Source organism: Heterodontus francisci, chromosome 11 (assembly GCF_036365525.1).
Source record: "Heterodontus francisci isolate sHetFra1 chromosome 11, sHetFra1.hap1, whole genome shotgun sequence".
Taxonomy (NCBI): Eukaryota; Metazoa; Chordata; class Chondrichthyes; order Heterodontiformes; family Heterodontidae; genus Heterodontus; species Heterodontus francisci.
The window spans coordinates 87,223,565-87,248,352 of record NC_090381.1 but is presented as its reverse complement, the minus strand read 5'-3'; the positions used below and the strand labels follow the sequence as shown (position 1 = coordinate 87,248,352).

The 24,788-nt window shown below is 43.3% G+C and overlaps 1 protein-coding gene across 1 annotated transcript in view; it reads right to left on the bottom strand.

The window, feature by feature from the left end:
* The window catches only part of ece2a (endothelin converting enzyme 2a), a 297,773-nt gene that overhangs the window by 261,937 nt on the left and 11,048 nt on the right, over positions 1-24,788 (bottom strand). Inside the window, 1 exon segment of the mRNA XM_068041679.1 lies at positions 2,087-2,092. Coding sequence (XP_067897780.1) covers positions 2,087-2,092 — 6 coding nt within the window.

Sequence of the window (24,788 nt, the reverse complement as noted above, 5' to 3'; positions counted from 1 at the left end):
GCTGCCAGGCCTGCTAAGTATTTCCAGCATTTTCTGAAGTTATGTTAAACTTGTGTAGAACTTTAGTGAAAACATGATTGGAATGCTGTAAACAGTTCTGGTCTTCATATTATAAAAAGGGTATGGAGGTACTAAAGAAGGTGTAGAAAAGATTTACTAGACTGAGGTTATATTTATCAGAAAAGATTGAGCAGGCTTGGGTTCTTTTCACTTGAAAAGGGGCGACCTGATAGAAATGTTTAAGATTATGAAAGGGTTTATAGGCGAGACATAAAGACGATGTTTCCACTTAAGGGGGAGACCAGAACTAGGGGCCATAATTATAAGACTGTGACTAATAAATCCAATAGTGAACTCAGAAGAAACTTCTTTACTGAAAGAATGGTTAGAATGTGGAACTCACTACTGTAAGGCTGAGGTGACTAGCATACAGGCATTGAAGAGGAAGGCAGATAAACACACAAGGCAGAAAGGAATAGAAGGATATGTTAATCAGATTAGATGAAAGAGGATGGGAGGAGACTCGTGTGGAGCATAAACATCAACATGGGCCTGGTTGGCTGAATGGCATATTTCTGTTCTATGATACTGTGTACTACGATGTAATAGAGCCAGGGCATCAATCAAGATAACTTCTCTGTCCTGGATAAGGTCAAGCTTCTTGAGTGCTGATGTGGCTGCTCTCTTCCAGTGAGTGGTACGTTTTCCATCACACTCCTCCCGATGGGCAGGAGGCTTTGAGGGGATAGGAAGGTGAAACACTCAACCACTTTCCTTTGCTCTCCTGCCACTCACCTCATCCTGAAGCCTCTATCTACTCTCCCTGGGATGACAGGGTGGCAGAGGTTCCCTCATCTTTGACCAGTTTTTCTCCTATCCGTTCTTCCTATCCATCTCTGAGGCTGCATTAGCTTTCAAAATCCAAGTTTAAAAAAATCAAATTAGGATGAGGAAAAAAACTAGCTGCCTGCCCTTCTTTGTGTCTTTGTCTCTCTGGCTCACAATGGTATAAATTAGAATCTCTATCTTATAAGGATAAGAGATTAGCATTCACCTTTTCAAATTCTGAATAATATACAAATAGAGATAATTAGTTGGCTTCAAAAATCAACAGATGTTTTTGTTTTCAAAAATTTAAACTAACATTAAATGAAGACACACACACCACAGTCTCTATGTGATCTAAACATTTTCTCTTTTTCAATAACATTTTCTAATGCGATTTGATATGGCTCGGTGTTATACATGAAATGGAAAAAAAAGCTGACAGATGTACCGCAGGAATAATTTTGATAAAGGACGAAACTGAAAAAAATCTAGGAGTCTTCTCGGCCTTTTGACTAAGATCAAGTGCATTATCTGTTCTTATCAGTACTTACTTGGCAGAGAAGAGACCATGATCATTGCCTTTTGATCCTGGGTAGGTTTTGAGTAAAATGGCTATAATCAATCTTCGAGCTTCAGGCCAGGGAGTGCGGAACACAGTTCGGGTGGTCATGAAAGACAAGGAAGGAGATGCACCGGTCGATCGCACCTTCTTCATCAAGAAAATCCTCATCGATTGCTGCGGATTTCAAGCTACGGACATCTTCTGCCTGCAGGATTTCCCCAGCAGTGGATACTTCGACGTGACATTCAAGAATGTGGCGGGATGCATCAAGTTCCTGAAGGCGTTCAAGGAGAAAGGGGACCGGGCGCCACTGTCGATCCTCACAGCAGAGCCGCTCTTCATACTTCCGTCACAACGGGACTGGGTGGTGACGATTCACCTCTACAACCCCCATGTTCCGGTGGTGGATGTACTCACATTTCTCGCCAGGTACGTCGAGGTGGCCGGCAGCATCACTGATGTCAAGGACCCCTTTGGGATTTGGACCAGCAAGCGGCAGGTCAAGGTGACCTTGAAGGTCGATGCCAGTGGAGCCATTATCCACCCTCCCTCCAGCTTCACTATCGGGGGAAATCGAGGCTTCTTGGTCTACGCTGGGCAGCCCAGAGTTTGCCGCACCTGTGGCAAATCTGGTCACGTGGCAGCAAACTGCAGCACGGTTGTTTGCAAGAACTGCAAGGAGGAAGGCCATCAGACCAAGGACTGTAAGCAGAATAAGTGTTGCAACTTGTGCGGTGCGGCAGGCCACCTCTACAAAACCTGCCCCAAAAGCTGCCTCAGTTATGCTCAGGCGGCAAGGTCCAAGGAAAGGCCGGGAGAAGGTTCGACGAAGGCGTCCGGTGTTCGAAAGGAGACGAGCAACCTTCTCCGCAGTGAGGAACTTCTACCTGAGAAGGAGAAGAAAGGGGAGGCAGCTGAAACCAGCAACCCAGCACCTACCATGTGCCCAGAAACCCCTCCTCCACAGACAGAATCAATGGAGGAGGAGGCAGCAGATGGACAAACAGGTCAGTGGCAAGTGGTACAAAGGAAAACCACAAAGAAAAGACCTCCAAAAGCGGAACAGGGCACCACCCAAACCAATGGCAAGAGGAGGCTACCTTCTGAGACAGACTCCAACAGCTCCTCTTCACTGGACAAGGAAATGCTGGAACGACGGCCCCTTCAAAAGAGGCGGCAGAACTCCAAGGAGCTGGAAGATAAAGCCCCGCAGCCCCCGGGCACTGGAAGCTGTGATGGCCCAGCGTGCCCCAACCCCAAAGCGCCACACCGAACGACACAGCCAGCGCATCCCAGCTCCGGGACACCGAGAGCAAAGACACGTCTGGTGCACCTCAGCTCCGAGAAGCCGGGAACAGTGATGTTTTCGAGGAGGAACAGAAGGAAGCAGCAGAGGACAACCCAATCCTTGCTGCCTACAAGATCCCCCCCACCCCCCCACCCCGATGTCACCCCAGCGGAACAAACCCTGCATGAAAAACCAGGAGGGGTTTCTGAGCCCAACTAATGTGAAACAGCTTGCGCACACTATGGGTGTGCAGAAACATCCTGAAGGACTGGGACTAGCAAGGACAAATGGTATGGGAAGCAACAACCAACTTTAAAAAAATGGGTGTAAGGATTGCTTCCATTAATGTGCGTAGCATTAAATCCAGTACGCGATGTGTTTCAACCTTGGATTACCTCGCCAAGGTCAAAGCCGACCTACAGTTTCTGCAGGAGTGTGGAATACCACACCTCAGCACCTACAGGCAGTGGTCGCGATGGTGGTCCCACGGGCCATCGAACTGGTCAGGGGGTAATGATTGCCGTTCCTCCGGCCTGGGTATTCTGCTGCGGGGAGGTAACTTCACCATCTCCAAAGTTAAGGAGGTGGTGGGCGGTCGCCTCCTCGCAGCAGATGTAATGTACAACAACGCTCCGCTCCGGTTGATCAACGTGTACGCCCCGGTACAATGCAGCGAGCGGCTGACCGTCTTCCAGCAGCTCCCACTGCTGCTGGCAACGTCCAGGCTGGTCATCCTAGGCGGTGACTTCAACTGCATCATCGATGCGGCTGGATGATCCGGCAGAGACGACAGCAAACTGGACGCTATGTCCAGATTCCTAATAGAAACAGTTAAAGATGCCAAACTGCACGACGTCTTCAGCAAACCTGCAGACGGAGCGCAGCGCAGATACACATGGTCAAGATCGGACGGGTCTGCCCGTTCCAGGATTGACTTCCTGTTTGTGTCCCGTGCTGTCACGGTCGGATCCACCGACGTCAAGCCGGTGTTCTTCTCCGACCACTGCCTCTTACTGACCGACTGTCACTTACAGGACGACCAGCAAGTTGGCAGAGGGACGTGGAAGCTCAATGCTACACTGCTGACCCCAGAGAACGTTGAGGAACTCAAAAGGGATTACAAAGGTTGGAGGACTGTGAAACCCCTCTTTAAGTCTCCAGTTCACTGGTGGGAAGCGATCAAGGAGAACAAGGTTCTTTATCTTCAAAGGTGTTCAGACGGCGAGAGAGAGACAGAGGGAAATGTCCCGACTTCAGAAAAGTATGCAAAATCTGCTCCGGCTGCAGTCGATGGGGGTCGAGGTCAAGGAGGACCTCCAAGAGGTGAAGAGCCAGCAGGCCTCGCTCTTTGCCTCGGAGGCCTCCAAGATCATCTTCCGGTCCAGAGTCCGCTCCATTGAGCAGGATGAGACGTGCTCGCGTTACTTCTTCCAAAAGGTACACACAGAGAGCTCTGTTATCAGCAGCCTGAAGGAAGAGGATGGCTCGGTAACATCTTCGCAGTCTGACATACTAAGGATCAGCAAATCCTTTTATGCTGGGCTCTATGACGCGAAGCCCACAGACAGCAGAGCCTCCCAGTCCTTCCTGTCATCTATCACAGAGGTCTTAGATGACAGCAGGAGGGAGAGACTGGACAAGCCGCTAACTCTGGACGAGCTGACAAAGGCCGTCAAGTCCTTCGAGACGAGTAAAACTCCTGGAAGCGACGGCTTACTGGTTGAGTTGTACTCGGCCCTGTGGGATCGGGTCGGCCCGGACCTGCTGGAAGTATACGAGAGTATGCTCCTGGCCGGTAGCATGTCAGAATCCACGAGGAAAGGCATCATCACCCTCATTTACAAGCGGAAGGGGGAGAGGGCAGAAATCAGAAATTGGCAGCCCATCTCACTGCTTAATGTTGACTTCAAGATTCTGTCCAAAGTCATAGCCATTCGAGTCAAGTCTGCTCTGGAGTTGGTGATCCACCCCGATCAGACCTGTACTGTACCCGGCAGGAAGATCCCTGATAGTCTCGCGCTACTCAGGGATACGATCGCCTATGTACGGGACAGGAGGGTGGACACCTGCGTCATCAGCCTGGACCAGGAGAAGGCTTTTGACAGGATATTGCATACCTACATGATGGACGTGCTTTCCAAACTGGGAGGGATTCTGCAATTGGATCAAACTGCTCTACACAAACATCAGTAGCGCAGTCTCAATCAATGGGTGGTAATCGGAAAGTTTCCCGATCCAATCTGGAATCAGAGAGGGCTATCCTCTGTCCCCGGTCTTGTTTGTTTGCTGTATTGAACCCTTTGCTGAGTCTATTAGGAAGGATGCAAGCATAAGAGGGGTGACAATCCCAGGCAGTGGAGGCACTCAGGTGAAAACCTCCCTGTACATGGATGAGGTCGCCGTCTTCTGCTCGGATCTGTTGTCTGTACGCAGACTGATGAGCATCTGCGACCAGTTCGAACTGGCCTCGGGAGCCAAAGTTAACCATGGCAAGAGCGAGGCCATGTTCTTTGGGAACTGGGCTGACCAATCCTTTGTCCCCTTCACCGTCAGGTCAGACTACCTGAAGGTGCTGGAGATATGGTTTGGAAGGGCCGGGGCATGCACCAAAACCTGGGAGGAGCGAGTAGCCAAGGTACAACACAAAATGAGAATGTGGGGACAGCGATCTCTCTCCATTGTGGGCAAGAACCTGGTCATCAGCTGCGAGGCGCTCACGTTGTTGCTGTACGTTTCACAGGTCTGGCCCATACCCCACTCCTGCGCTGTGGCGGTCACCCGAACCATTTTCCACGTCATCTGGGGATCCAAAATGGACTGGGTCTGGAGGGACACGATAAGGGTGGGAAAAATGTACCCAACGTGGCCCTCATCCTGATGACTACCTTCGTGTGTGGCTGCATCAAGCTGTGTGTAGACCTCCAGTACACAAACTCCAAGTGTCAATACGTGCTGAGGTTCTATCTGTCCCCGGTGTTGCGAAGGATGGGCCTGGTCACATTGCCGCGGAACGCTCCATCCAGTTGGACCATGCCGTACCACCTATCCTTCGTGGAGCAGTTTTTGCGGGAAAACACCTTTGACCACCGATCCATCAGGCAGTGGTCTGCACGGAATGTCCTCAAGGCCCTACGGGAAAAGGAGACGGTGGATCTTGTCGGATGGTTCCCCGAGCAGACCGCCAAAGTCATTTGGCGGAATGCCTCATCACCAGAACTTTCAAACAAGTACCAAGATGTAGCTTGGCTGTTGGTGAAAACAGCCCTCCCCGTCAGATCCTTCCTGCACGCCCGAAGTCTCACTCCCTTTGCACAATGCCCCCGCGGTGGCTGTGGTGGGGAAGAGACAGTTGCCCACCTCCTTCTGGAATGTGTCTTTGCAAAGCAGGTGTGGAAAGATATGCAGTGGTTTTTGTTGAGGTTCATCCCAAGCAGCTCTATAACACAGGAGTCTGTGCTCTACAGGCTGTTCCCAGGGACGCACACCGAGACAAATATCAAGTGCTGCTGGAGGACTATCAATTCGGTGAAAGACGCCCTTTAGTCTGCCCGAATCTTGCTGGTCTTCCAGCGCAAAGAGTTGTCCACGACCGAATGTTGCAGACTGGCACATTCCAAGGTCCAGGACTACGTGCTGAGGGACGCACTAAAGCTTGGGGCAGCCGCAGCAAAGGCTCAATGGGGAAAGACCACTGTGTCCCCACCAAGTTGAACTGAGGGGCTGGATCCATGGGAAACCTCTCGAACTGTATTGGTAAATTTTTCGTTTGCTGTAAAATGTAAAAATGTATCTGGCATGACAAATGAAATGGAAGGGTTGTGAGGCAACTCATGATTGTATTGAAGGAAACTGATCTCCCTTGCAATGTTTGTATTTTTTGGTGCTGTTTGAAACTGTTTGGTAATGTATTTTTTTACAGAATTCTATGAATAAAGTATATTTTGGAAATAAAAAAAAGAAATCTAGGATTCTTAGTGGACTCGACACGAAACAGATCCAAGTAATGCAGAGCAGCAATCAATAAACCTAATAGGATGTTGAACAACACAGTCAAAACTGGAGCATATAAGTCACAGATAATTTGATGGCTTTTAAATATCTATACCTGATATGTAACCTCACCATAGGTATACTTCATGTACATGAATAGAATTCACCTGCTTCCTGCAGAGATTTCACACTAATATTTAAAGAACAATTTTTAAGCATAATGAAAAAACTTGTCTCTTTACCAAATCTAAATTTGAGTAAAATAATCCACAGTAACAATCTATAAAATACATAATTAGTCTTTTGTAAAGTCAAAATTATAGTAAGATAGTTGTGGAGTTACTTGGATGTTGCTGCTAATCATTTTTGAGTGGAATATTTGTATACAGTGAAATAGGTTACTGCTAGGCAGTGTTTGATACACCACTTATCATAGACACAAAGGTACATTGCTGGTCACAGAGACAAAACACGTGATAACATGATAGCAACAGAGCATTTCAAATTAAGCACACAACAGGGAAATCAGCCAAAAATGGCCGAAAAATGGGATTAAACTTCTCCAGGCAATCAGTAAAACCAAATAGCTTCTAAATCAATGCTCTTGAGCAGCACCATGCCTTATGGATGGGAATCACAAAACAATCTGAAAAACTGTTGATTTGCAATATTTCCAGAATTGTTAAAAAGGGAAAATCCTTCTGCCACAAGCACAAGATAATTGGACTCAGCTATTTCTTTTATTGCACAATGACAGAATTCTTCCAAATAATGGTGGGTTGGTGGGGGTGGGGAGGGAAGGGGGAATCCAGAACAAAATTAGAACTAGGCCAGTTAGGAGTGAAATCAGAAAGCATTTTCGTTCCATACAAGGAGCATGGAACACTCTTTTAGTTTTTAGTTTTAGAGATACAGCACTGAAACAGGCCCTTCGGCCCACCGAGTCTGTGCCGACCATCAACCACCCATATATAACTAATCCTACACTAATCCCATATTCCTACCACATCACCACCTGTCCCTATATTTCCCTACTACCTACCTATACTAGGGGCAATTTATAATGGCCAATTTACCTACCAACCTGCAAGTCTTTTGGCTTGTGGGAGGAAACCAGAGCACCCGGAGAAAGCCCACGCAGACACAGGGAGAACTTGCAAACTCCACACAGGCAGTCCCCAGAATTGAACCCAGGTCGCTGGAGCTGTGAGGCTGCGGTGCTAACCACTGCGCCACTGTGCCGCCCTCTCTACCAAAAGGCTGTGGATGTTGGGTCAACTGAAAATGTTTGTGAATGAGTGATAGATTTTTGTTTAGGTAAGGGTATCAAAGAATATGGGGAAAAGGCAGGCAAATGGAGTTGAGGTGCAGATCAGTGATGATTTAACAGAATGGTGGAACAGATTCAAGGAACTGAATGGCCTACTTCTGTTACCCTATTTCTATGTCAAAATCCATACTCAAAAACTTGGCAATTATATCAATAACAATTTTGACTATAATGCTCCACCATATGTCAGTGGAAGATAATGAGAAGCATCTCACAAAATAAAGCTTGCAATCTGTATTACAGACACATAAGTCCATTAAGAGAACATGGCGGGGAGGGGAGGGGGAATTGAAAGCTGGTGGTGAAGGAAGAATGAGGATCATTTTACACTTCTGAATCAGCTCTTGCATCAGTTGTTGAAAACTGTAATTGTTATATTTAGTTTTCACCTGCCCAGTTCCAGCAGACTTTGCCATTAAATATGCACAACAAGAACCGCAGCTTATAAAAACTCAAGGTTAAAAAAAACTATAATTGTCAACTGCTCTTATGCAATAAAACAATGAACTGAAATTACTGGCAACTGGTCCAGAAATAGATTATAGAAGTTGCATGGACAAATCACTAAGATCCAGGAAAATGAAATATTCAAGAGGAAAACACAAACTCAACAGACTACTTTAATTCTACAAATTTCAGGTAGAACAGGTGTCAACTTGTTAAGGGATTCTTTGCTGTTTGAAATCAAATTTGAAATGTATTGATCAATCAACAGAAAATACTGCATCAGTAGGCTTATCTTAATTTCATAGTTTCCCTTTTCTTCGATCACCATCTGCCAAATGCAACTCAATGATGAACAGGGTGATCAGGCAATCTGATCCAAAGCCTCTGACGATGCTGCTGTTGAACCAATCACGAGAAAGCAAAATCATGAGGAAAAACTGCAAATGCTGAAAATATTAAATAAAAATAAGAGTACAGTGGATTGAATAACCTTACAGATTTCATTCTAATCCTATCAGGAAGCACTGGTTCTGCTCACTGTTTCTTCCAACAGCTATTCAAATCAGAAATGCAACTCAAATCATAGATGTCAATGCTCCAAACTCCTGCTGTCCCATATAAAAAAAAGTCTAAGACGGATACTTGTTAGTTCAAAGTTCCATTTCGTGGAGAAAACAGTCTTACCAGGAACATGACATTTTTTTAAACTGTCAATTTCTTGTCGATATGAAGATCATTGTTTAGTACCTTCATTAAAATAACAGATTGAAGAATGTCACATAAACACATTAACATATTGGTTAATAATATTGGTGAGCATGGTTATTTATTTTGTCTCATTATATTTCCATTAGTTCTTAAAGTACACAAGCCTCGGATCAGAAAATTCACCAATTATCCAAGATTGTCTTCTGACCTCATTGCATGCACATTTCAGTTGTTATTGCTGTTCACAATCGATGAGTTAGAGACAGAAACAAGATAAAACTAGACCAAATTTGGGAGTGGGATAGGGGTTCAAACAATTCCGTATTGGGGATAATTTAATGAAATCCAAATCACACTGTGCAGCAGCAGTCGGGAAAGTTATCCATATCTTGGGGTGTGTATCAGAGAAGAATGTACTACAAGGCCCAGGGGGCCATTGAGTCCATATAAGGCGTACGGTCACACATGGGGTACTGTGTGCAATTCAGATCCTCATACTATAGCAAGGACTTTTGGAATTGGAGTCAGTGCAGAAAAAATAAACTAAACAGATACCAAATTCAAGGAACGTGAGCTATGAAGACAGGTTGGAGAGCATAATGCAATTTACTGTGGAAAAAAGAAATCTCAGGAGAAATATTGGCCCGTATTTTGCTTTCAGCGGCAAAGCAACGGCAACTCGCTGCTGACCTTGAAGAAAGCTGCCGCAAAGATCTAGCGACCTCGGTGGCCCGGCGTTCCCTTTCCCCGATGGCAGTTTAAATCTGGCATCAAGTCAACAGGATCTCCAGCGGTGATATCAGCAAGTAAGGTAAGCAGCCAATCACATTGACATATTCGCACATTCAGCAAACTAGGAAGTCTGAGCACTGAATCCCTTTGCTTTTAAGTTAAAATTTCAGATCGTGAAATAAATGTTTTATGGTTAACAAAGAACAAAGAACAAAGATAATTACAGCACAGGAACAGGCCCTTCGGCCCTCCAAGCCTGCGCCGATCCAGAGCCTCTCTCTAAACATGTCGCCTATTTTCTAAGCTTCTGTATCTCTTTTCTTCCTGCCCATTCATGTATCTGTCTAGATACATCTTAAAAGACTCCATCGTGCCCGCATCTACCACCTCCGCTGGCAATGCGTTCCAGGTGCCCACCACCCTCTGCGTAAAGAACTTTCCACGCATATCCCCCCTAAACTTTTCCCCTTTCACTTTGAACTCGTGTCCTCTAGTAATTGAAACCCCCACTCTGGGAAAAAGCTTCTTGCTATCCACCCTGTCTATACCTCTCATGATTTTGTACACCTCAATCAGGTCCCCCCTCAACCTCCGTCTTTCTAATGAAAATAATCCTAATCTACTCAACCTCTCTTCATAGCTAGCGCCCTCCATACCAGACAACATCCTGGTGAACCTCCTCTGCACCCTCTCCAAAGCATCCACATCCTTTTGATAATGTGGCGACCAGAACTGTACGCAGTATTCCAAATGTGGCCGAACCAAAGTCCTATACAACTGTAACATGACCTGCCAATTGTATGAAGATAGTAGCTAAAATAAAACAAAAAAAACTTTTTTAAAAATGGAATATATCATAATGAAAATTTTTTTAAATCTCCTCTCCCCAGTATAAAATTAGCTTTTCAGAGCCAGTGAGAGTGATTAGTGGTAATTAGTTTAGCTAGTGATTTAGTTAGTTAAGCTAGTACTCCATTAAAAACCCAGTTACACCTCATTCAAAAAGGTGTAACTTTTTAAAGGGTTTTTATAGCGAGACTAACAGTGGACGTTCACATCTGTTCATAGATTTCCTGTTGATTACAAATTGGCGGGGGGCCTCAACAACACACTTTCTGGAGAAGCACAGAATCACTGACAGCAACTTCTCATTTCTGTGTTTTCTGTGCATATGCGGACTTCTGAGGCTACTGTCAGTTTCAGTGAAGTAATGACAGCAAACACAGGTAGGTTCTTCGTCATTATCACTGCAAAATCAGGGCAATTACTCTAGCATTCAAGATATTAACGGATATAGATGAATTGAATCCTGATATGTTTGAGATTTCCACAAGAGGATACAGGCTCAGCCTTAGAAAAGAGGAACAGTTCAGATTAATCTACTTCAAACAGAAGTTAGTTAACTGGAATGGTCTACCCAGGGAGGAAGATGGACCTGCCATATGGATTACAGAGTATTTTCTTTTCCTGCACTTTCATGTGTAAAACCCTTAAATAGCATGTGAAATTCAGCATGAAAACTGACTGCCTGTTATGCAACCCATGACTTCAACAGAAAGAACAATCAGACTGGGTGTATAACAAGTGACTAACCCACAACTGCCCATTTTGCATCCTCACCCAAGTTGAATTTCACCTTTACCCACAGCATGTCTGAACTCAGCAGGCACGCATTCAATTCCATTAAATATTAGCTAGTTATTTTGAATGGGTGACTAATTACTGCAGGTCATAATTGTGAAGATCTTAGTTTGTTAGATAAAGAACACTTTGAAAAATGTGGAATTTATCAGAATGGAGAAATTTGAAATACCCCCAAATATAAAACTAGCTTTTCAGAGCCTGTAAGAGTGAGTCGCAGTAATTAGTTCAGCTAGTAATTTAATTTTCTGGTCCTGTACCATCATATGCTCCTAATGTATCAATTTCGAAGGTAATGGAAAACTGAATATGTATAAATTTTGTGGTGTGCAAAATTGTTAATCAAATTAATATTTTAATATCTCCATAATTATTGACAATATTAAAAATATCGATTTCTATTGAGAAACCACTCAGATGGTGTGGGAAAACTATCTAACAGATTTTGCTAAATATCACTGTATCTGCAGTTCGTCTTTGACACTGGTGAAGAATGCATTCATGTAATAAATTAATTAATACAGTAACTTCCTTGACATGGGAAACAAGGTTAGAAATTTGATCTTAAAAAATCATTGACAAAAATCTGGTCTACAAATGTTGATCCTAAGTGGAATTTGAATATATTGTGCAGTGCATGGAACAGAAATGACAAATGAAATAAGTTTGCTCTCTGGATTAATTTTTGCTGCAGTATTTTACTTTTGTTTCAGATACAGTTTTGTTAGAGGTACAGTTGTATCAAGCTAACCTGAATCTCTCAGCCCAGAAAATTCAGTATTTCCAATCTCATTGATGTGACTATACAGTTCAAACAAGAAATGTGTGCAAATTAATTTATTTTTTTACAAAAAATGCATTTGTACAAAGATATTCAGAACCAGTGCATGAAGCAGTGATAAGTTTAATAAGCATGATTTTATTTTTGGTGGTGGCTCTTGGCTTTTCTCTCACATTTCCCACCAGCTAGTTTAACAACCATGACATTTCTGAAGGACAGTGGCTGTACACCCTCTCAGCTGTAGGAATAGGTTTCCATGTGTCATAGGCTAAAGGGTAGCAGAAAATAAATGCTATTTGGAATCAGTGTTCTTCCTGAACATATTTAAATCATGCTTGAATTTTGTGGGCTGTAACTGCTTTTAAAAAATGACTACAAACTCTGGAACTGCAGATTATAAACAAATGATTAAAAGATGGTCAGAAACAATCAGTTTTGTTTAGTCGAAAAAGGCAAGGAAAAAAGTGCCAACACTTTCAAAGGATTGGATTAAATATTGGCTTGATCATTAGGGAGAAAAAAATGCAGGAAGTTTTAATTAGAAGGAAAGAATTTGCATATACATGCACCTTTCAGATCCTCAGGTCTTTTAAAGTGCCTCACATCCAATTAATTATTCTTTTGACGTGTTGTTATGTAAGCAAATCTGGTAGAGAATTTTCACACATGATTCCATAAACAGCAAAAGAATAAATGGCCAGTTAATATCTTTTGATGGTATTGGTCGAGGAACAAATGGTGGCTCTGGAAGGATTCACTCACTGTCTTTAAATACTGTCATAGGATCTTTTATGTCCATCCGAACAGGGAGATGGGGTCCCAGTTTATCATCTCATGTGAAGGGAAGCACTTCCAAGAAAGCAGCACTACCCCAGTGCTGCAGTGAAGTGTCAAACTAGAATATGTGCTCAATTCCTGCAGTACAGTTTGAATGCACAACCATATGACATAGAGCTTCAATATTACCTCGTTTTTTAAAACTTTCTTTCATTTCATTGAAATGACGAGTCAAGATAGTCATAGAGTTACACAGCACAGAAACAGGCCCTTCGGCCCATCGTGTCCACACTGGCCATCAATTCTAATCCCATTTTCCAGCACTTGGCCCGTAGCCTTGTATCCTATGGCTCATCTAAATACTTCTTAAATGATGTGAGGGTTTCTGCCTCTACCACCCCTTCAGGCAGTGCGTTCCAGATTTCAACCACACTCTGGGTGAAATTTTTTTCCCTCAAATCCCCGCTAGACCTCCTGCCCCTTAACTTAAATCTATGCCCCCTGGTTATTGACACCTCCGCTAATGGAAAAAGTTTCTTCCTATCTACCCTATCTATGCCCCTCATAATTTTGTAAAACTCAATCAGGTCTCCCCTCAGCCTCCTCTGCTGTAAGGAAAACAATCCTAGCCTATCCAGTCTCTCTTCATAGCTGAAATGCTCCAGCTCAGGCAACATCCTGGTGAATCTCCTCTGCACCAGTGCAATCACATCCTTCCTATAGTGTGGTGACCAGAACTGTACACAGCACTCCAGCTGTGGCCTAACCAGCGTTTTATACAGCTCCATCATAACCTAAAATAAAAGCAAAATACTGCAATGCAGGAAATGTGAAATAAAAACGAGACATGTTGGAAATACTCAGCAGGTCTGGCAGCATCTGTGGAGAGAGAAGAAGAGCTAACATTTCAGGTCTGTGACCCTTTATCAGAACTGGCAAATGTTAGAAATGCAATAGGTTTGAAGCAAGTAAAGCAGGGGTGAGGCGAGAGATAACAAAAGGCAAAGTGTTGATAGGACAGAGGGTCACAGAGAATAACTGACCAGAAGTTCATGGAGCAAAGGAAAACGATATGTTAATGGTGTGCTGATAGACAAAACGTTCGTGCAGAGAGGGTGTTAATTGACAGAAAAATGAACAGCCCTGGCCCAAGGCACAAAGATGAAAAACAGTGGGTAGGCACATGGTAAAAAAAATGAATGATGACACCAACTAAAATAAAATAATCAAATAAAAAAATAATAAAGAATAAAAAGGGGGACCCGTGATGCTCTGAAATTATTGAACTCAATGTTCAGTCTGGCAGGCTGTAGTGGGCCTAATTGGTAAATGAGAGATCTTCCCTCTACAGCTTCCAACCTCCTAGTCCTGCAACCCCTGACAGCCCGCTTCTACCTCCTTCCTAAAATCCACAAACAGGACAATCCTGGCAGACCCGTTGTTTCAGTTCTTGCCCCACTGAACTTATTTCTTCCTATCTTGACTTTATCTTTTCTCCCCTGGTCCAGTCACTTCCCACCTACATCCATGACGCTTCTGACGCCCTACGTCATTTTGACAATTTCCAGTTTCCTGGCCCCAACCGCCTCCTCTTCACTATGGATGTCCAATCTCTCTACACCTCCATCCCCCACCAGGACGGTTTGAGGGCTGTTCGCTTCTTCCTTGAACAGAGGCTCAGCCAGTCCCCATCCACCACCACCCTCCTCTGTCTGGCTGAACATGTTCTCACATTGAACAATTTCTCCTTCAACTCCACTCATTTCCTTGAAGGAAAAGGTGTTGCTATGGGTACCCGGATGGGTACTAGTTATGCCTGTCTTTTTGTGGGATATGTCGAACATTCCTTGTTCCAGTCCTACTCAGCCCCCCTCCCCCAACTCTTTATCCAGTACATTGATGACTGTATCGGTGCCGTTTCCTGCTCCCGCCCCAAACTGGAAAACTTTATCAACTTTGCTTCCAATTTCCACCCTTCTCTCACCTTTACATGGTCTATCTGCAACACTTCCCTTCTCTTCCTTGACTTCTCTGTCTCCATCTCTGGGGATAGGCTGTCTACGAATATTCATTATAGGCCCACCGACTCCCACAGCTACCTCGACTATACTTCTTCACACCCTGCCTCCTGTAAGGTCTCCATTCCATTCTCCCAGTTTCTCTGTCTCCGACGCATCTGCTCTGATGATGTAACCTTCCAAGACAGCGCTTCTAACGTGTCTTCCTTTTTCGTCAACCGAGGATTCCTCCCCACTGTTGACAGGGCCCTCGACTGTGTCCGACCCATTTCCCTCATCCCTACCCTCACCCCTTCCCTCCCAGAATTGCGACAGGGTTCCCCTTGTTCTCACGTTCCACCCCACCAGCCTCCACATCCAAAAGACCATCCTCCGCCACTTCCACTACGTCCAGCGTGATGCCACTACCAAACACATCTTCCCCTCCCCTGTCAGCATTCCAAAGGGATCGTTCCCTCCGCGACACCCTGGTCCTCTCCTCCATTACACCCAACACCTCGTCCCCTTTCCACTACACCTTCCAGTGCAATCACAGGAGGTGCAACACCTGCCCTTTTACCTCCTCTCTCCTCAATATCCAAGGCCCCAACCACTCCTTTCAGGTGAAGCAGCGATTTATTTGTACTTCTTTCAATTTAGTATACTGTATTCGCTGCTCACAATGTGATCTCATCTACACTGGGGAGACCAAATGCAGACTGGGTGACCGCTTTGTGGAACATCTCTGCTCAGTCCAAAAGCATGACCCCGAGCTTCCTGTGGCTTGCCATTTCAACACACCCCACTGCTGTCATGCCCACATATCTGTCCTGGGCTTGCTGCAGTGTTTCAGTGAACATCAATGCAAGCTCAAGGAACAGCATCTCATTTACCAATTAGGCACGCTACAGCCTGCCGGACTGAACATTGAGTTCAATAATTTCAGAGCATGACGGGACCCCCTTTTTATTTTCAGTTGCTTTTTCTTATTATTTTTTATTTGTTGATTTCATTTTAGTTGGTTTCATCATTCATTTTTTTACCATGTGCCTACCCACTGTTTTTTTCATGTTTGTGCTTTGGGCCAGGGCTGTTCATTTTTCTATGAATTAACACCATTTCTGCACTAACCCTTTGTCTGTCAGCACACCATTAACATACCGTTTGCCTTTGCTGCATGACCTTCTGGTCAGTTATTCTCTGTGACCCTCTGTCCTATCAACACCTTGCCTTTTGTTATCTCTTGCCCCATACCCGCTTTATTTGCTTAAAACCTATTAAATTTCTAACATTTGCCAGTTCTGATGAAGGGTCATCGACCTGAAATGTTAAGTCTACTTCTCTCTCCACAGATGCTGCCAGACCTGCTGAGTATTTCCAACATTTCTTGTTTTTATTCCATCATAACCTCCCTGCTCTTATATTCTATGCCTTGGCTAATAAAGGCAAGTATCCCATATGCCTTCCTAACCACCACCTTACTTACCTGTGCTGCTGCCTTCAGTGATCTGTGGACAAGTACACCAAGGTCCCTCTGACACTCTGTACTTCCTAGGGTCCTACCATCCATTGTATATTTCCTTGCCTTGTTAGTCCTCCCAAAATACATCACCTCACACTTCTCAGGATTAAATTTAATTTGTCACTGCTCTGCCTATCTTACCAGCCCATCTATATCATCCTGTTATCGAAGGCTTTCCTCCCCACTATTCAATTTTCGTGTCATCTGCGAACTTACTGATCATACCTCCTATATTCACGTCTAAATCATTAATGTACACTACAAACAGCAAGGGTCCCAGCACCGATCCCTGCGGTACACCACTGGTCACAGGCTTCCAATTGCAAAAACAACCCTCGACCATCACCCTTTGCCTCCTGCCACTAAGCCATTTTTGGATCCAATTTGCCAAATTGCCCTGGATCCTATGGGCTCTTACCGTCTTGACCAATCGCCTATGTGGGACCTTATCAAAAGCCTTACTGAAGTCCATGTAGACTACATCAACTGCTTTACCCTCATCAACACATCTACTCACCTCCTCGAAAAATTCAATCAAATTTGTTAGACATGACCCCCACTGACAAAGCCATGCTGACTGTCCTTGATTAATCCCTGCCTCTCCAAGTGGAGATTAATCCTGTCCCTCAGAATTTTTTCCAATAGTTTCCCTACCACTGATGTTAGACCCACTGGCCTGTAATTACGTGGTTTATCCCTACTACCCTGCTTGAATAATGGTACCACATTCGCTGTCCTCCAGTCCTCTGGAACGTCTCCTGTGGCCAGAGAGGATTTGAAAATTTGTGTCAGAGCCCCTGCAATCTCCTCCCTTGCCTCACATAGCAGCCTGGGATACATCTCATCTGGGCCTGGGAGTTTATCCACTTTTAAGCCCGCTAAAACCGCTAATAACTCCTCCCTTTCAGTGCTGATTTGTTCAAGTATATCACAATCCCCCTCCCTGATCTCTACACCTACATCGTCCTTCTCCACAGTGAACACAGATGAAAAGTAATCATTTAAAACCTCACCTGCGTCCTCCGGCTCCACACACAGATTGCCACTTTGGTCCTTAATGGGCCCTACTCTTTCCCTGGTTATCTTCTTGCCCTTAATATACTTATAAAACGCCTTGGGATTTTCCTTTAACTTTCCTGCCAGTGTTTTTTCATGCCCCCTCTTCGCTCTCCTAATTACTTATTTTAAGTACCCCCCTACACTTTCTATGGTCCTCTAGGGCCTCCACTGTTTTCAGCCCTCTGAATCAGCCATAAGTCTCCTTTTTTTTCCTTATCCAATCCTCTATATCCCTTGACATTCAGGGTTCGCTTGACTTACTGGTCCTATCCTTCACCTTTACAGGAACACGTTGGCCCTGAACTCTCACTATTTCTTTTTGAATGACTCCCAGTGGTCTGATGCAGACTTTCCTGCAAGTAGCTGCTTCCAGTCCACTTTGGCCAGATCCTGTTTTATCATATTGAAATCGGCCTTCCCCCAATTCTGTACATTTATTTCCGGTCCATCTTTGTCCTTTTCCATAACTATCTGAAATCTGACAGAATTATGGTCACTATCCCCGAAATGCTCCCCCACTGACACTTCTACCACTTGTCCTGCTTCATTCCCTAAGATTAGGTCCAGTACCACCCCTTGTCTTGTAGGACTTTCTACATGCTGGCTCAAAAAGCTCTCCTGGATGCAGTTTAAGAATTCTGTCCCCTTTAAGCCTTTTGCACTAAGACTATCCCAGTTAATATTGGGGAAGTTGAAATCCCCTACTGTTATTACCCTATTATTTTTATATCTCTCTGAGATTTGCCTGCATATCTGCTCCTTTATTTCTCCCTGACTGTTTGGAGGCCTGTAGTATACTCCCAGCAAAGTGATTGCCCCCTTTTTGCTTTTAAGTTCTACCCATTTGGCCTCACTTGAGGAACCTTCTAAGATATCACCCCTCCTTACTGCAGTAACCTTCTAAGATATCATCACTCCTTATTCAATACTGCAATGCCACCTCCTCTTTTACACACCCCTACCCATGTGACGGCTGAAGATTCTATATCCTGGAATATTGAGCTGCCAGTCCTGCCCTTCCCTCAACCATGTCTTTGTGATAGCAATAATATCATATTCCCATGTGTTAATCAACGATCTCAATTCATCAGCCTTACTTGTAAGACTCCTTGCATTAAAATAGATGCAATCCAGCCTTGCATTATTTGCTTGTGCCTTTACAGGTCTATATTTGCTCTGCCTTCCAGACTGACTTAGTTTCTCTTTGATATTTGGCTGTGCATCATCCCCTACTGTACCTCCACTCTGTATCCCATCCCCCTGCCAAATTAGTTTAACCCCCCCGCCCCATCACAACAGCACTAGCAAACCTCCCTGCAAGGATGTTGGTCCCGTTCTGGTTCACTTGCAACCCGTCCAACTTGTACAAGTCCCACCTTCGCCATAAACAGACCCAGTGATCCAGGAAACTAAAGCCCACCCTCCTGCACCATCTCTTCAGCCACGCATTCATCTGCTCTCTCCTCATTCCTATACTCATTAGCACGTGGCACCGGGAGTAATCCAGAGATTACAACCTTTGAGGTCCTGCTTTTTAATCTGCTGCATAGCTTCCTAAATTCTTGTTGGAGGACCTCATCCCTCTTTCTACCTATGTCGTTGGCACCAATGTGAACCACGACCTCTGACTGTTCACCCTCCCCCTTCAGAATGTCCTACAGCCGTTCCGTGACATCCTTGACCCTAGCACCAGGGAGGCAACATACCATAATAATATAAAAGCAAAATACTGCGGATGCTGGAAATCTGAAACAAAAACAAGAAATGCTGGATTCACTCAGCAGGTCTGGCAGCATCTGTGGAAAGAGAAGCAGAGTTAACGTTTCGGGTCAGTGACCCTTCTTCCGAAGAAGGGTCACTGACCCGAAACGTTAACTCTGCTTCTCTTTCCACAGATGCTGCCAGACCTGCTGAGTGAATCCAGCATTTCTTGTTTTTGTAGGCAACATACCATACTGGATTCACTTTTGCGGCCACAGAAATGCCTATCTGTACCCCTTCCGATAGAATTCCCTATCACTATAGATTTCCCACTCTTTTTCCTCCCATGATGGGAGGGCTTGTCTTATGAAGAGAGATTGAGCAGTTTAGGCCTTTACTCTTTGGAGTTTAGAAGAATGAGAGCAAATCTAATTGAGGTATATAAGATGATTAAGGGGATTGACCAAGTAGACATAGAGAGGATGTTTCCTCTTGTGGGGCAATCTAGAACGAGAGGTCATAGTTTTAGGATAAGGGGTAGCAGATTTAAAACAGAGATGAAGAGAAATTACTTCTCTCAAAGGGTCGTGAATCTGTGGAATTCACTACCCCAGAGTGTGGTGGATGCCGGGACATTGGGTAAATTTAAGGAGGAGATAGACAGATTTTTAATTAGAAATGGGTTGAAGGGTTATGGAGAATGGGCAGGAAAGTGGAGTTGAGACCAAGATGAGATCAGCCATGATCGTATTGAATGGCGGAGCAGGCTCAAGGGGCTGAATTGCCTACTCCTGCTCCTAGTTCTTATGTTCTCCTGTGCAGCTGAGCCACCCGTGGTGCCATAGACTTGGTTCTTGCTGCATTCCCCTGAGAAGCTAGCTCCCCCAACAGTATTCAAAGCGGAAAATCTGTTAGAGAGGGAGAGGGACCCAGGGGCTCCTGCATTACCTTCCTAGTTCTTCTACTCTGCCTGGCAATCACCCATTCCCTTTCTGTCTGAGCAGTCTTTACCTGCGACGTGACCACCTCCCTGTACATGCTGTCCACAATGACCTGGCCATTTCAATCAATTATCTTCAGGGACCAGGAAGCAAATTCTAACTGTTCCTTCTTAACGACGATAGCCCTAAGTTGACGAGGGGAAAAAAGATAGAGTTTCTATTTCCTACATTGCGACAGTGACTACACTTCAGAAGGTACTTCACTTGCTGTAAAACGATTTGAAAGCCTTGCATTTGGGATTTCCTGAGGTCATGGAATGCACTGTATAAATGCAAGTCTTTCTTTCTAATTTCTGTCCAGCAATCTCTGCAGGAAAGACACACGTGAACATTAAATAAGGAAAAAACTGGACTTAGCAATGATAGCCTCTAGGATCAATTGCTCAATTACCATGCATTGCTGAGGAAAGCATAGGAGTAATGTCCATTTGAGTGAGATACAAGGGGCAAAGGCAACAATGGAATATCAACAGCAAAATGTCATCCCATCCTGGAGAGAAGGGGAGAAAATTGGTGAGAAATATATATAAATATATTAAACTGTATTCAGTAAAGAGAGGTTTCTCATGTCAAAAATTAATGACAACACATAATTTATCTCTATTGTGTTTCATACAGCTGTCCACCTCAATAATCTCATAATTGTTCTGCAGCTTCAGGAAGATCACTCCAGACAGATTACATGACAGCAGAATTGGACTAGGAAAATGGGGGTGGTGAGTTAATCAACCTTAGTCCTGTTCCCACTGTGCCTCCGAAGGATAAGAAACTCAGCTGATATATTATTTAGCTGCATTACAAGTGTGACGATGGCCTAAACCATATATTTTACTCAAAAGAAGACAGCATATTCAGCCACTGTGCTAACAAGCATCAAAATGGTCTTTTAAGAGTAAACTTTGCTTGTCATCTGCTCTCCATGGAAACACAGGACTTGTCTTAGCTGTGGGAGCCTCAGTATTTAAACTTGATCCTTATATACATATGGCTATGCACAATATCTGCAAAGCAGTGAACATCGCCCAGTTTTTAAGTTGGTCACATTAATGTTTAAGAGGGGATCGTCAGAAGATAAAATTAGTTAAAAAAATTATTTAAATTTTGTATAAACTACAGCACTGTTAACTAGCTACATACTACATACCTGGATAACCAGTAGTATGTAAATCATCTACAGTATATGGATGAGGTGATCAAAGTGTGATAAAGATAATGATAAACAGCAAACTGATCCCTTCCTCACTAACATTTGGAAAATGCTTAAGTTTTTCCAAAAAAGTGATGCTGCACATAGATAATAGGATAATGTTAACTTTGTGATAATTCTGAACATTAAGCTCCATGTTTGGCAGATGTTTGTGGCTAAAAGGAGCTAGAAGCTGCTGATACCAATTTATGTACAATTTTATTTGCATCTATTTTCTGTTACTGTATAGAAACAGGTGCATCTATTTTGTTCGTCAACTAGACCACTACTGTGAATCGAACTAAACATAGAATCAAACCTCCTTGGAGCATTTAGCATCTGTGCATGACCTGGGTTCCTGAAATGATTCACGTATTGTTGGTTTTAATTAGCTTCAGATTCAATCCTCACAAAGTTCCACACAAACTTAATCAAAATTTGAACTCTAGACGTTTTTCAATGTATTTTGATAAACTTTCTTTTAGTCAAACTAAAATATTGCAGATATCAGTCAGATAAACTGGAAACTAGCACAATGGATGCAAAAATTACTCAGCAACACCAGAAAGGACCCGCAAATAAAAAAAAATGTGTTCTAACTTTTATAGACATTCCCTCCCAACTGTTAATCCCACGTTTAGATTCAGTAAGTGCTGATCTGGTGGATTTTTCCTTTTAATCAATTTACCAAAAATAAACTAAATCTGTTGAAAGGCCTGAACTTTTTATTATTTACCTCCACACAGCTCAGAAATACAGCCACCAACATATTCCAATTTCTTTCTCGTCGTTAATTGCTGTGAATGAGATACAACATAAATATTTTGAAGCAACACACAATTTTTCCTATAGTAAATAAGGCTACTGAGCAAGCACTGGAATCCAATTACTGAAGGTACAGTAGGAAATCAGTGCTTTTGTTTTAGAAGGCACTTAAAATAAAAGGAAGGTAGTGTCATTCTATGAACGTCCTCCAACTGTGTTGATTAATTGAATTTATATAACCGGTACTGTGATAAATGATATAAGATAAACTAATGGTATCAACCTCCAGTCTGATACACAATTTATCACAGTGTGATAATATCACAATTGAAGCTTCTACTTCTCCAATTACTGTCATAGTCTACCACATTCAGGCACTTTACGGCAGCACCACCAACTACAGCTATACAAAAATGAGGCACAACTGACAGAGTTATTTCTGTACAGTGGCCAGTGGCAAATTTGGTAACAAAGTAGGAGCTAATGGACCAATGTACAGTATTCACACTAGCTTCATGACTCAGAAGTAAAGGTGACAGTTAGGCCAAAACAGCTTAAAAATTGCAAACTTCAGACACCCTAAGGAATTTTCTAGATGCTGGTCTAGTGCACCTGGAGATTGTCGCAAACATTTTGCATTTATAATAAATGCCATTAAAGTGAAAGAAAAAAATAAATAAGTGATTAAGTGTGATGGGGCACCAAAGTATAGTGCCATCTGGTATAAGGAGCGTGAACTCCTGGCAGATAATGGAAGCTGCAATGTACAGACTACAGAATTCAGTAATGTAACAGACATAGAAAATAAATCAGTGAAAGTTTTGCATCTAATAATATTTTTAAGTTATTATGATGTAAATTATAAAAGTGATTTCAAAAAATTCTGTAGGAAGTTTATTAAGTTAGCCGTTAATTATGACCTCTTGCCTGGGTCAGAAAGTGATATATTTAACACCACTCCTGAAACTTGATCACATAATCTAGATTAGTGTAATACTGACAGAATGCTGTACAGTAAGAGGCATTATCTTTTGGATGAGATGTTAAATCAAATCAAGCCCCCATTTACCCACTTGTGGACTTAGAAGATCCCTTGGCACTATTCAAAAGAGCATGGGAGTTTTCCCAGTATCCTGGTCAACATTTATCCCTCAAACAACATCACTAAAACTGACTGTCCAGTCATTTATCCCATTGATGTTAGTGGAACCTTGCTTGGCAGATGCATTTCACTATATTACAACAGCGACTATACTTCAAAAAGTGCTTCACCGGCTGTAAGGCACTTTGGGACATCCTGAAAGGTGCTATGTAACTGCAAGTTTTCCCTTTCTTTAAAAGCTCCCACATTTCATTAGATTACTGCACCTTAATGGTCTCTCCATCCAACACCCAAAATGCACTGGTCTCCCAATTTAGCCTCAACTCCTGTGAAGGTTTTCATGGATAACAGAAGCATGGATAATTAAGTTTGTATTACACAGATGCTCAATCCCCCATATTGAGTTCCCAAACTGAGATGAATAAGCTACCACCATCAGTTCAATAGCTGAGGTACTCCAGTTGTTCTCAGCACCTATGAGTTAGCATGGAAAGCTGAAATGACTGTTGAAATGGCTGTTTCAGGCTTCAGTCAACAAGCATTGCGAATAATGCATGACTGTCAGAATTTCACAATTATCAGATATTAGATGATCATAACATCACAAAAGAGATCACCTTCATCTGCCACTGTAGGCTGGAATTTTCCCGATCCAACTTATACCAAAGTTACACCAATATTGCTGACAAACTTATGCTGAAATTTCCTGAGAAATCCTAATCAGTATATGTCAGAATGGAAAAACCAGCATAAAACAACAGAAATAATCCGGGCCCATAGAAAGTGTGCAACAGAACAGCATGTATACGAACATAAAGCTGTGGAACTTTACTCGTTTTACTGAAACACAGCCTGATGTCATTAAAAAACTTTCAAAGATGTAGAAAACACAGTCTAGGTCTCAATAAGAAGTACTTTTTTTTTTGCGAAAAAGCTGCAAAACACCAGTAATAGCGACTTCAGGACGCACTGCTCCTAAACTTTGGGCATAAATTTATGTCCATTCAGAACTGACGTCAATACAGGAAACTTGCATTCTCTGCTCTTTAGCATGAGTCACAGAGCTATGTTAATAAATTAAGTGGGGTTTCAGAAGATGTAAATTGGGAGTAGCCTAATGTTTGAGGAAATTTGTGTGTGACAACATTTCGGCATAAAAAAACAAATAAATCAGTTACGCGCAATTTCTTCAAGAAAGCAGAGTTCCGACAACATAGTTACATAAAACCGTGTCATGAGATTCTAGGCCTATATGATTTTAAATGGTAGGTTTTCTGGATATGGATTTTATCAATTAATAAAGGTTAAAGACTTTCACTGAACCATCTTTGCCTTTCAAGACTGGAACATCCTGTGGAAAGAGCTGACAGA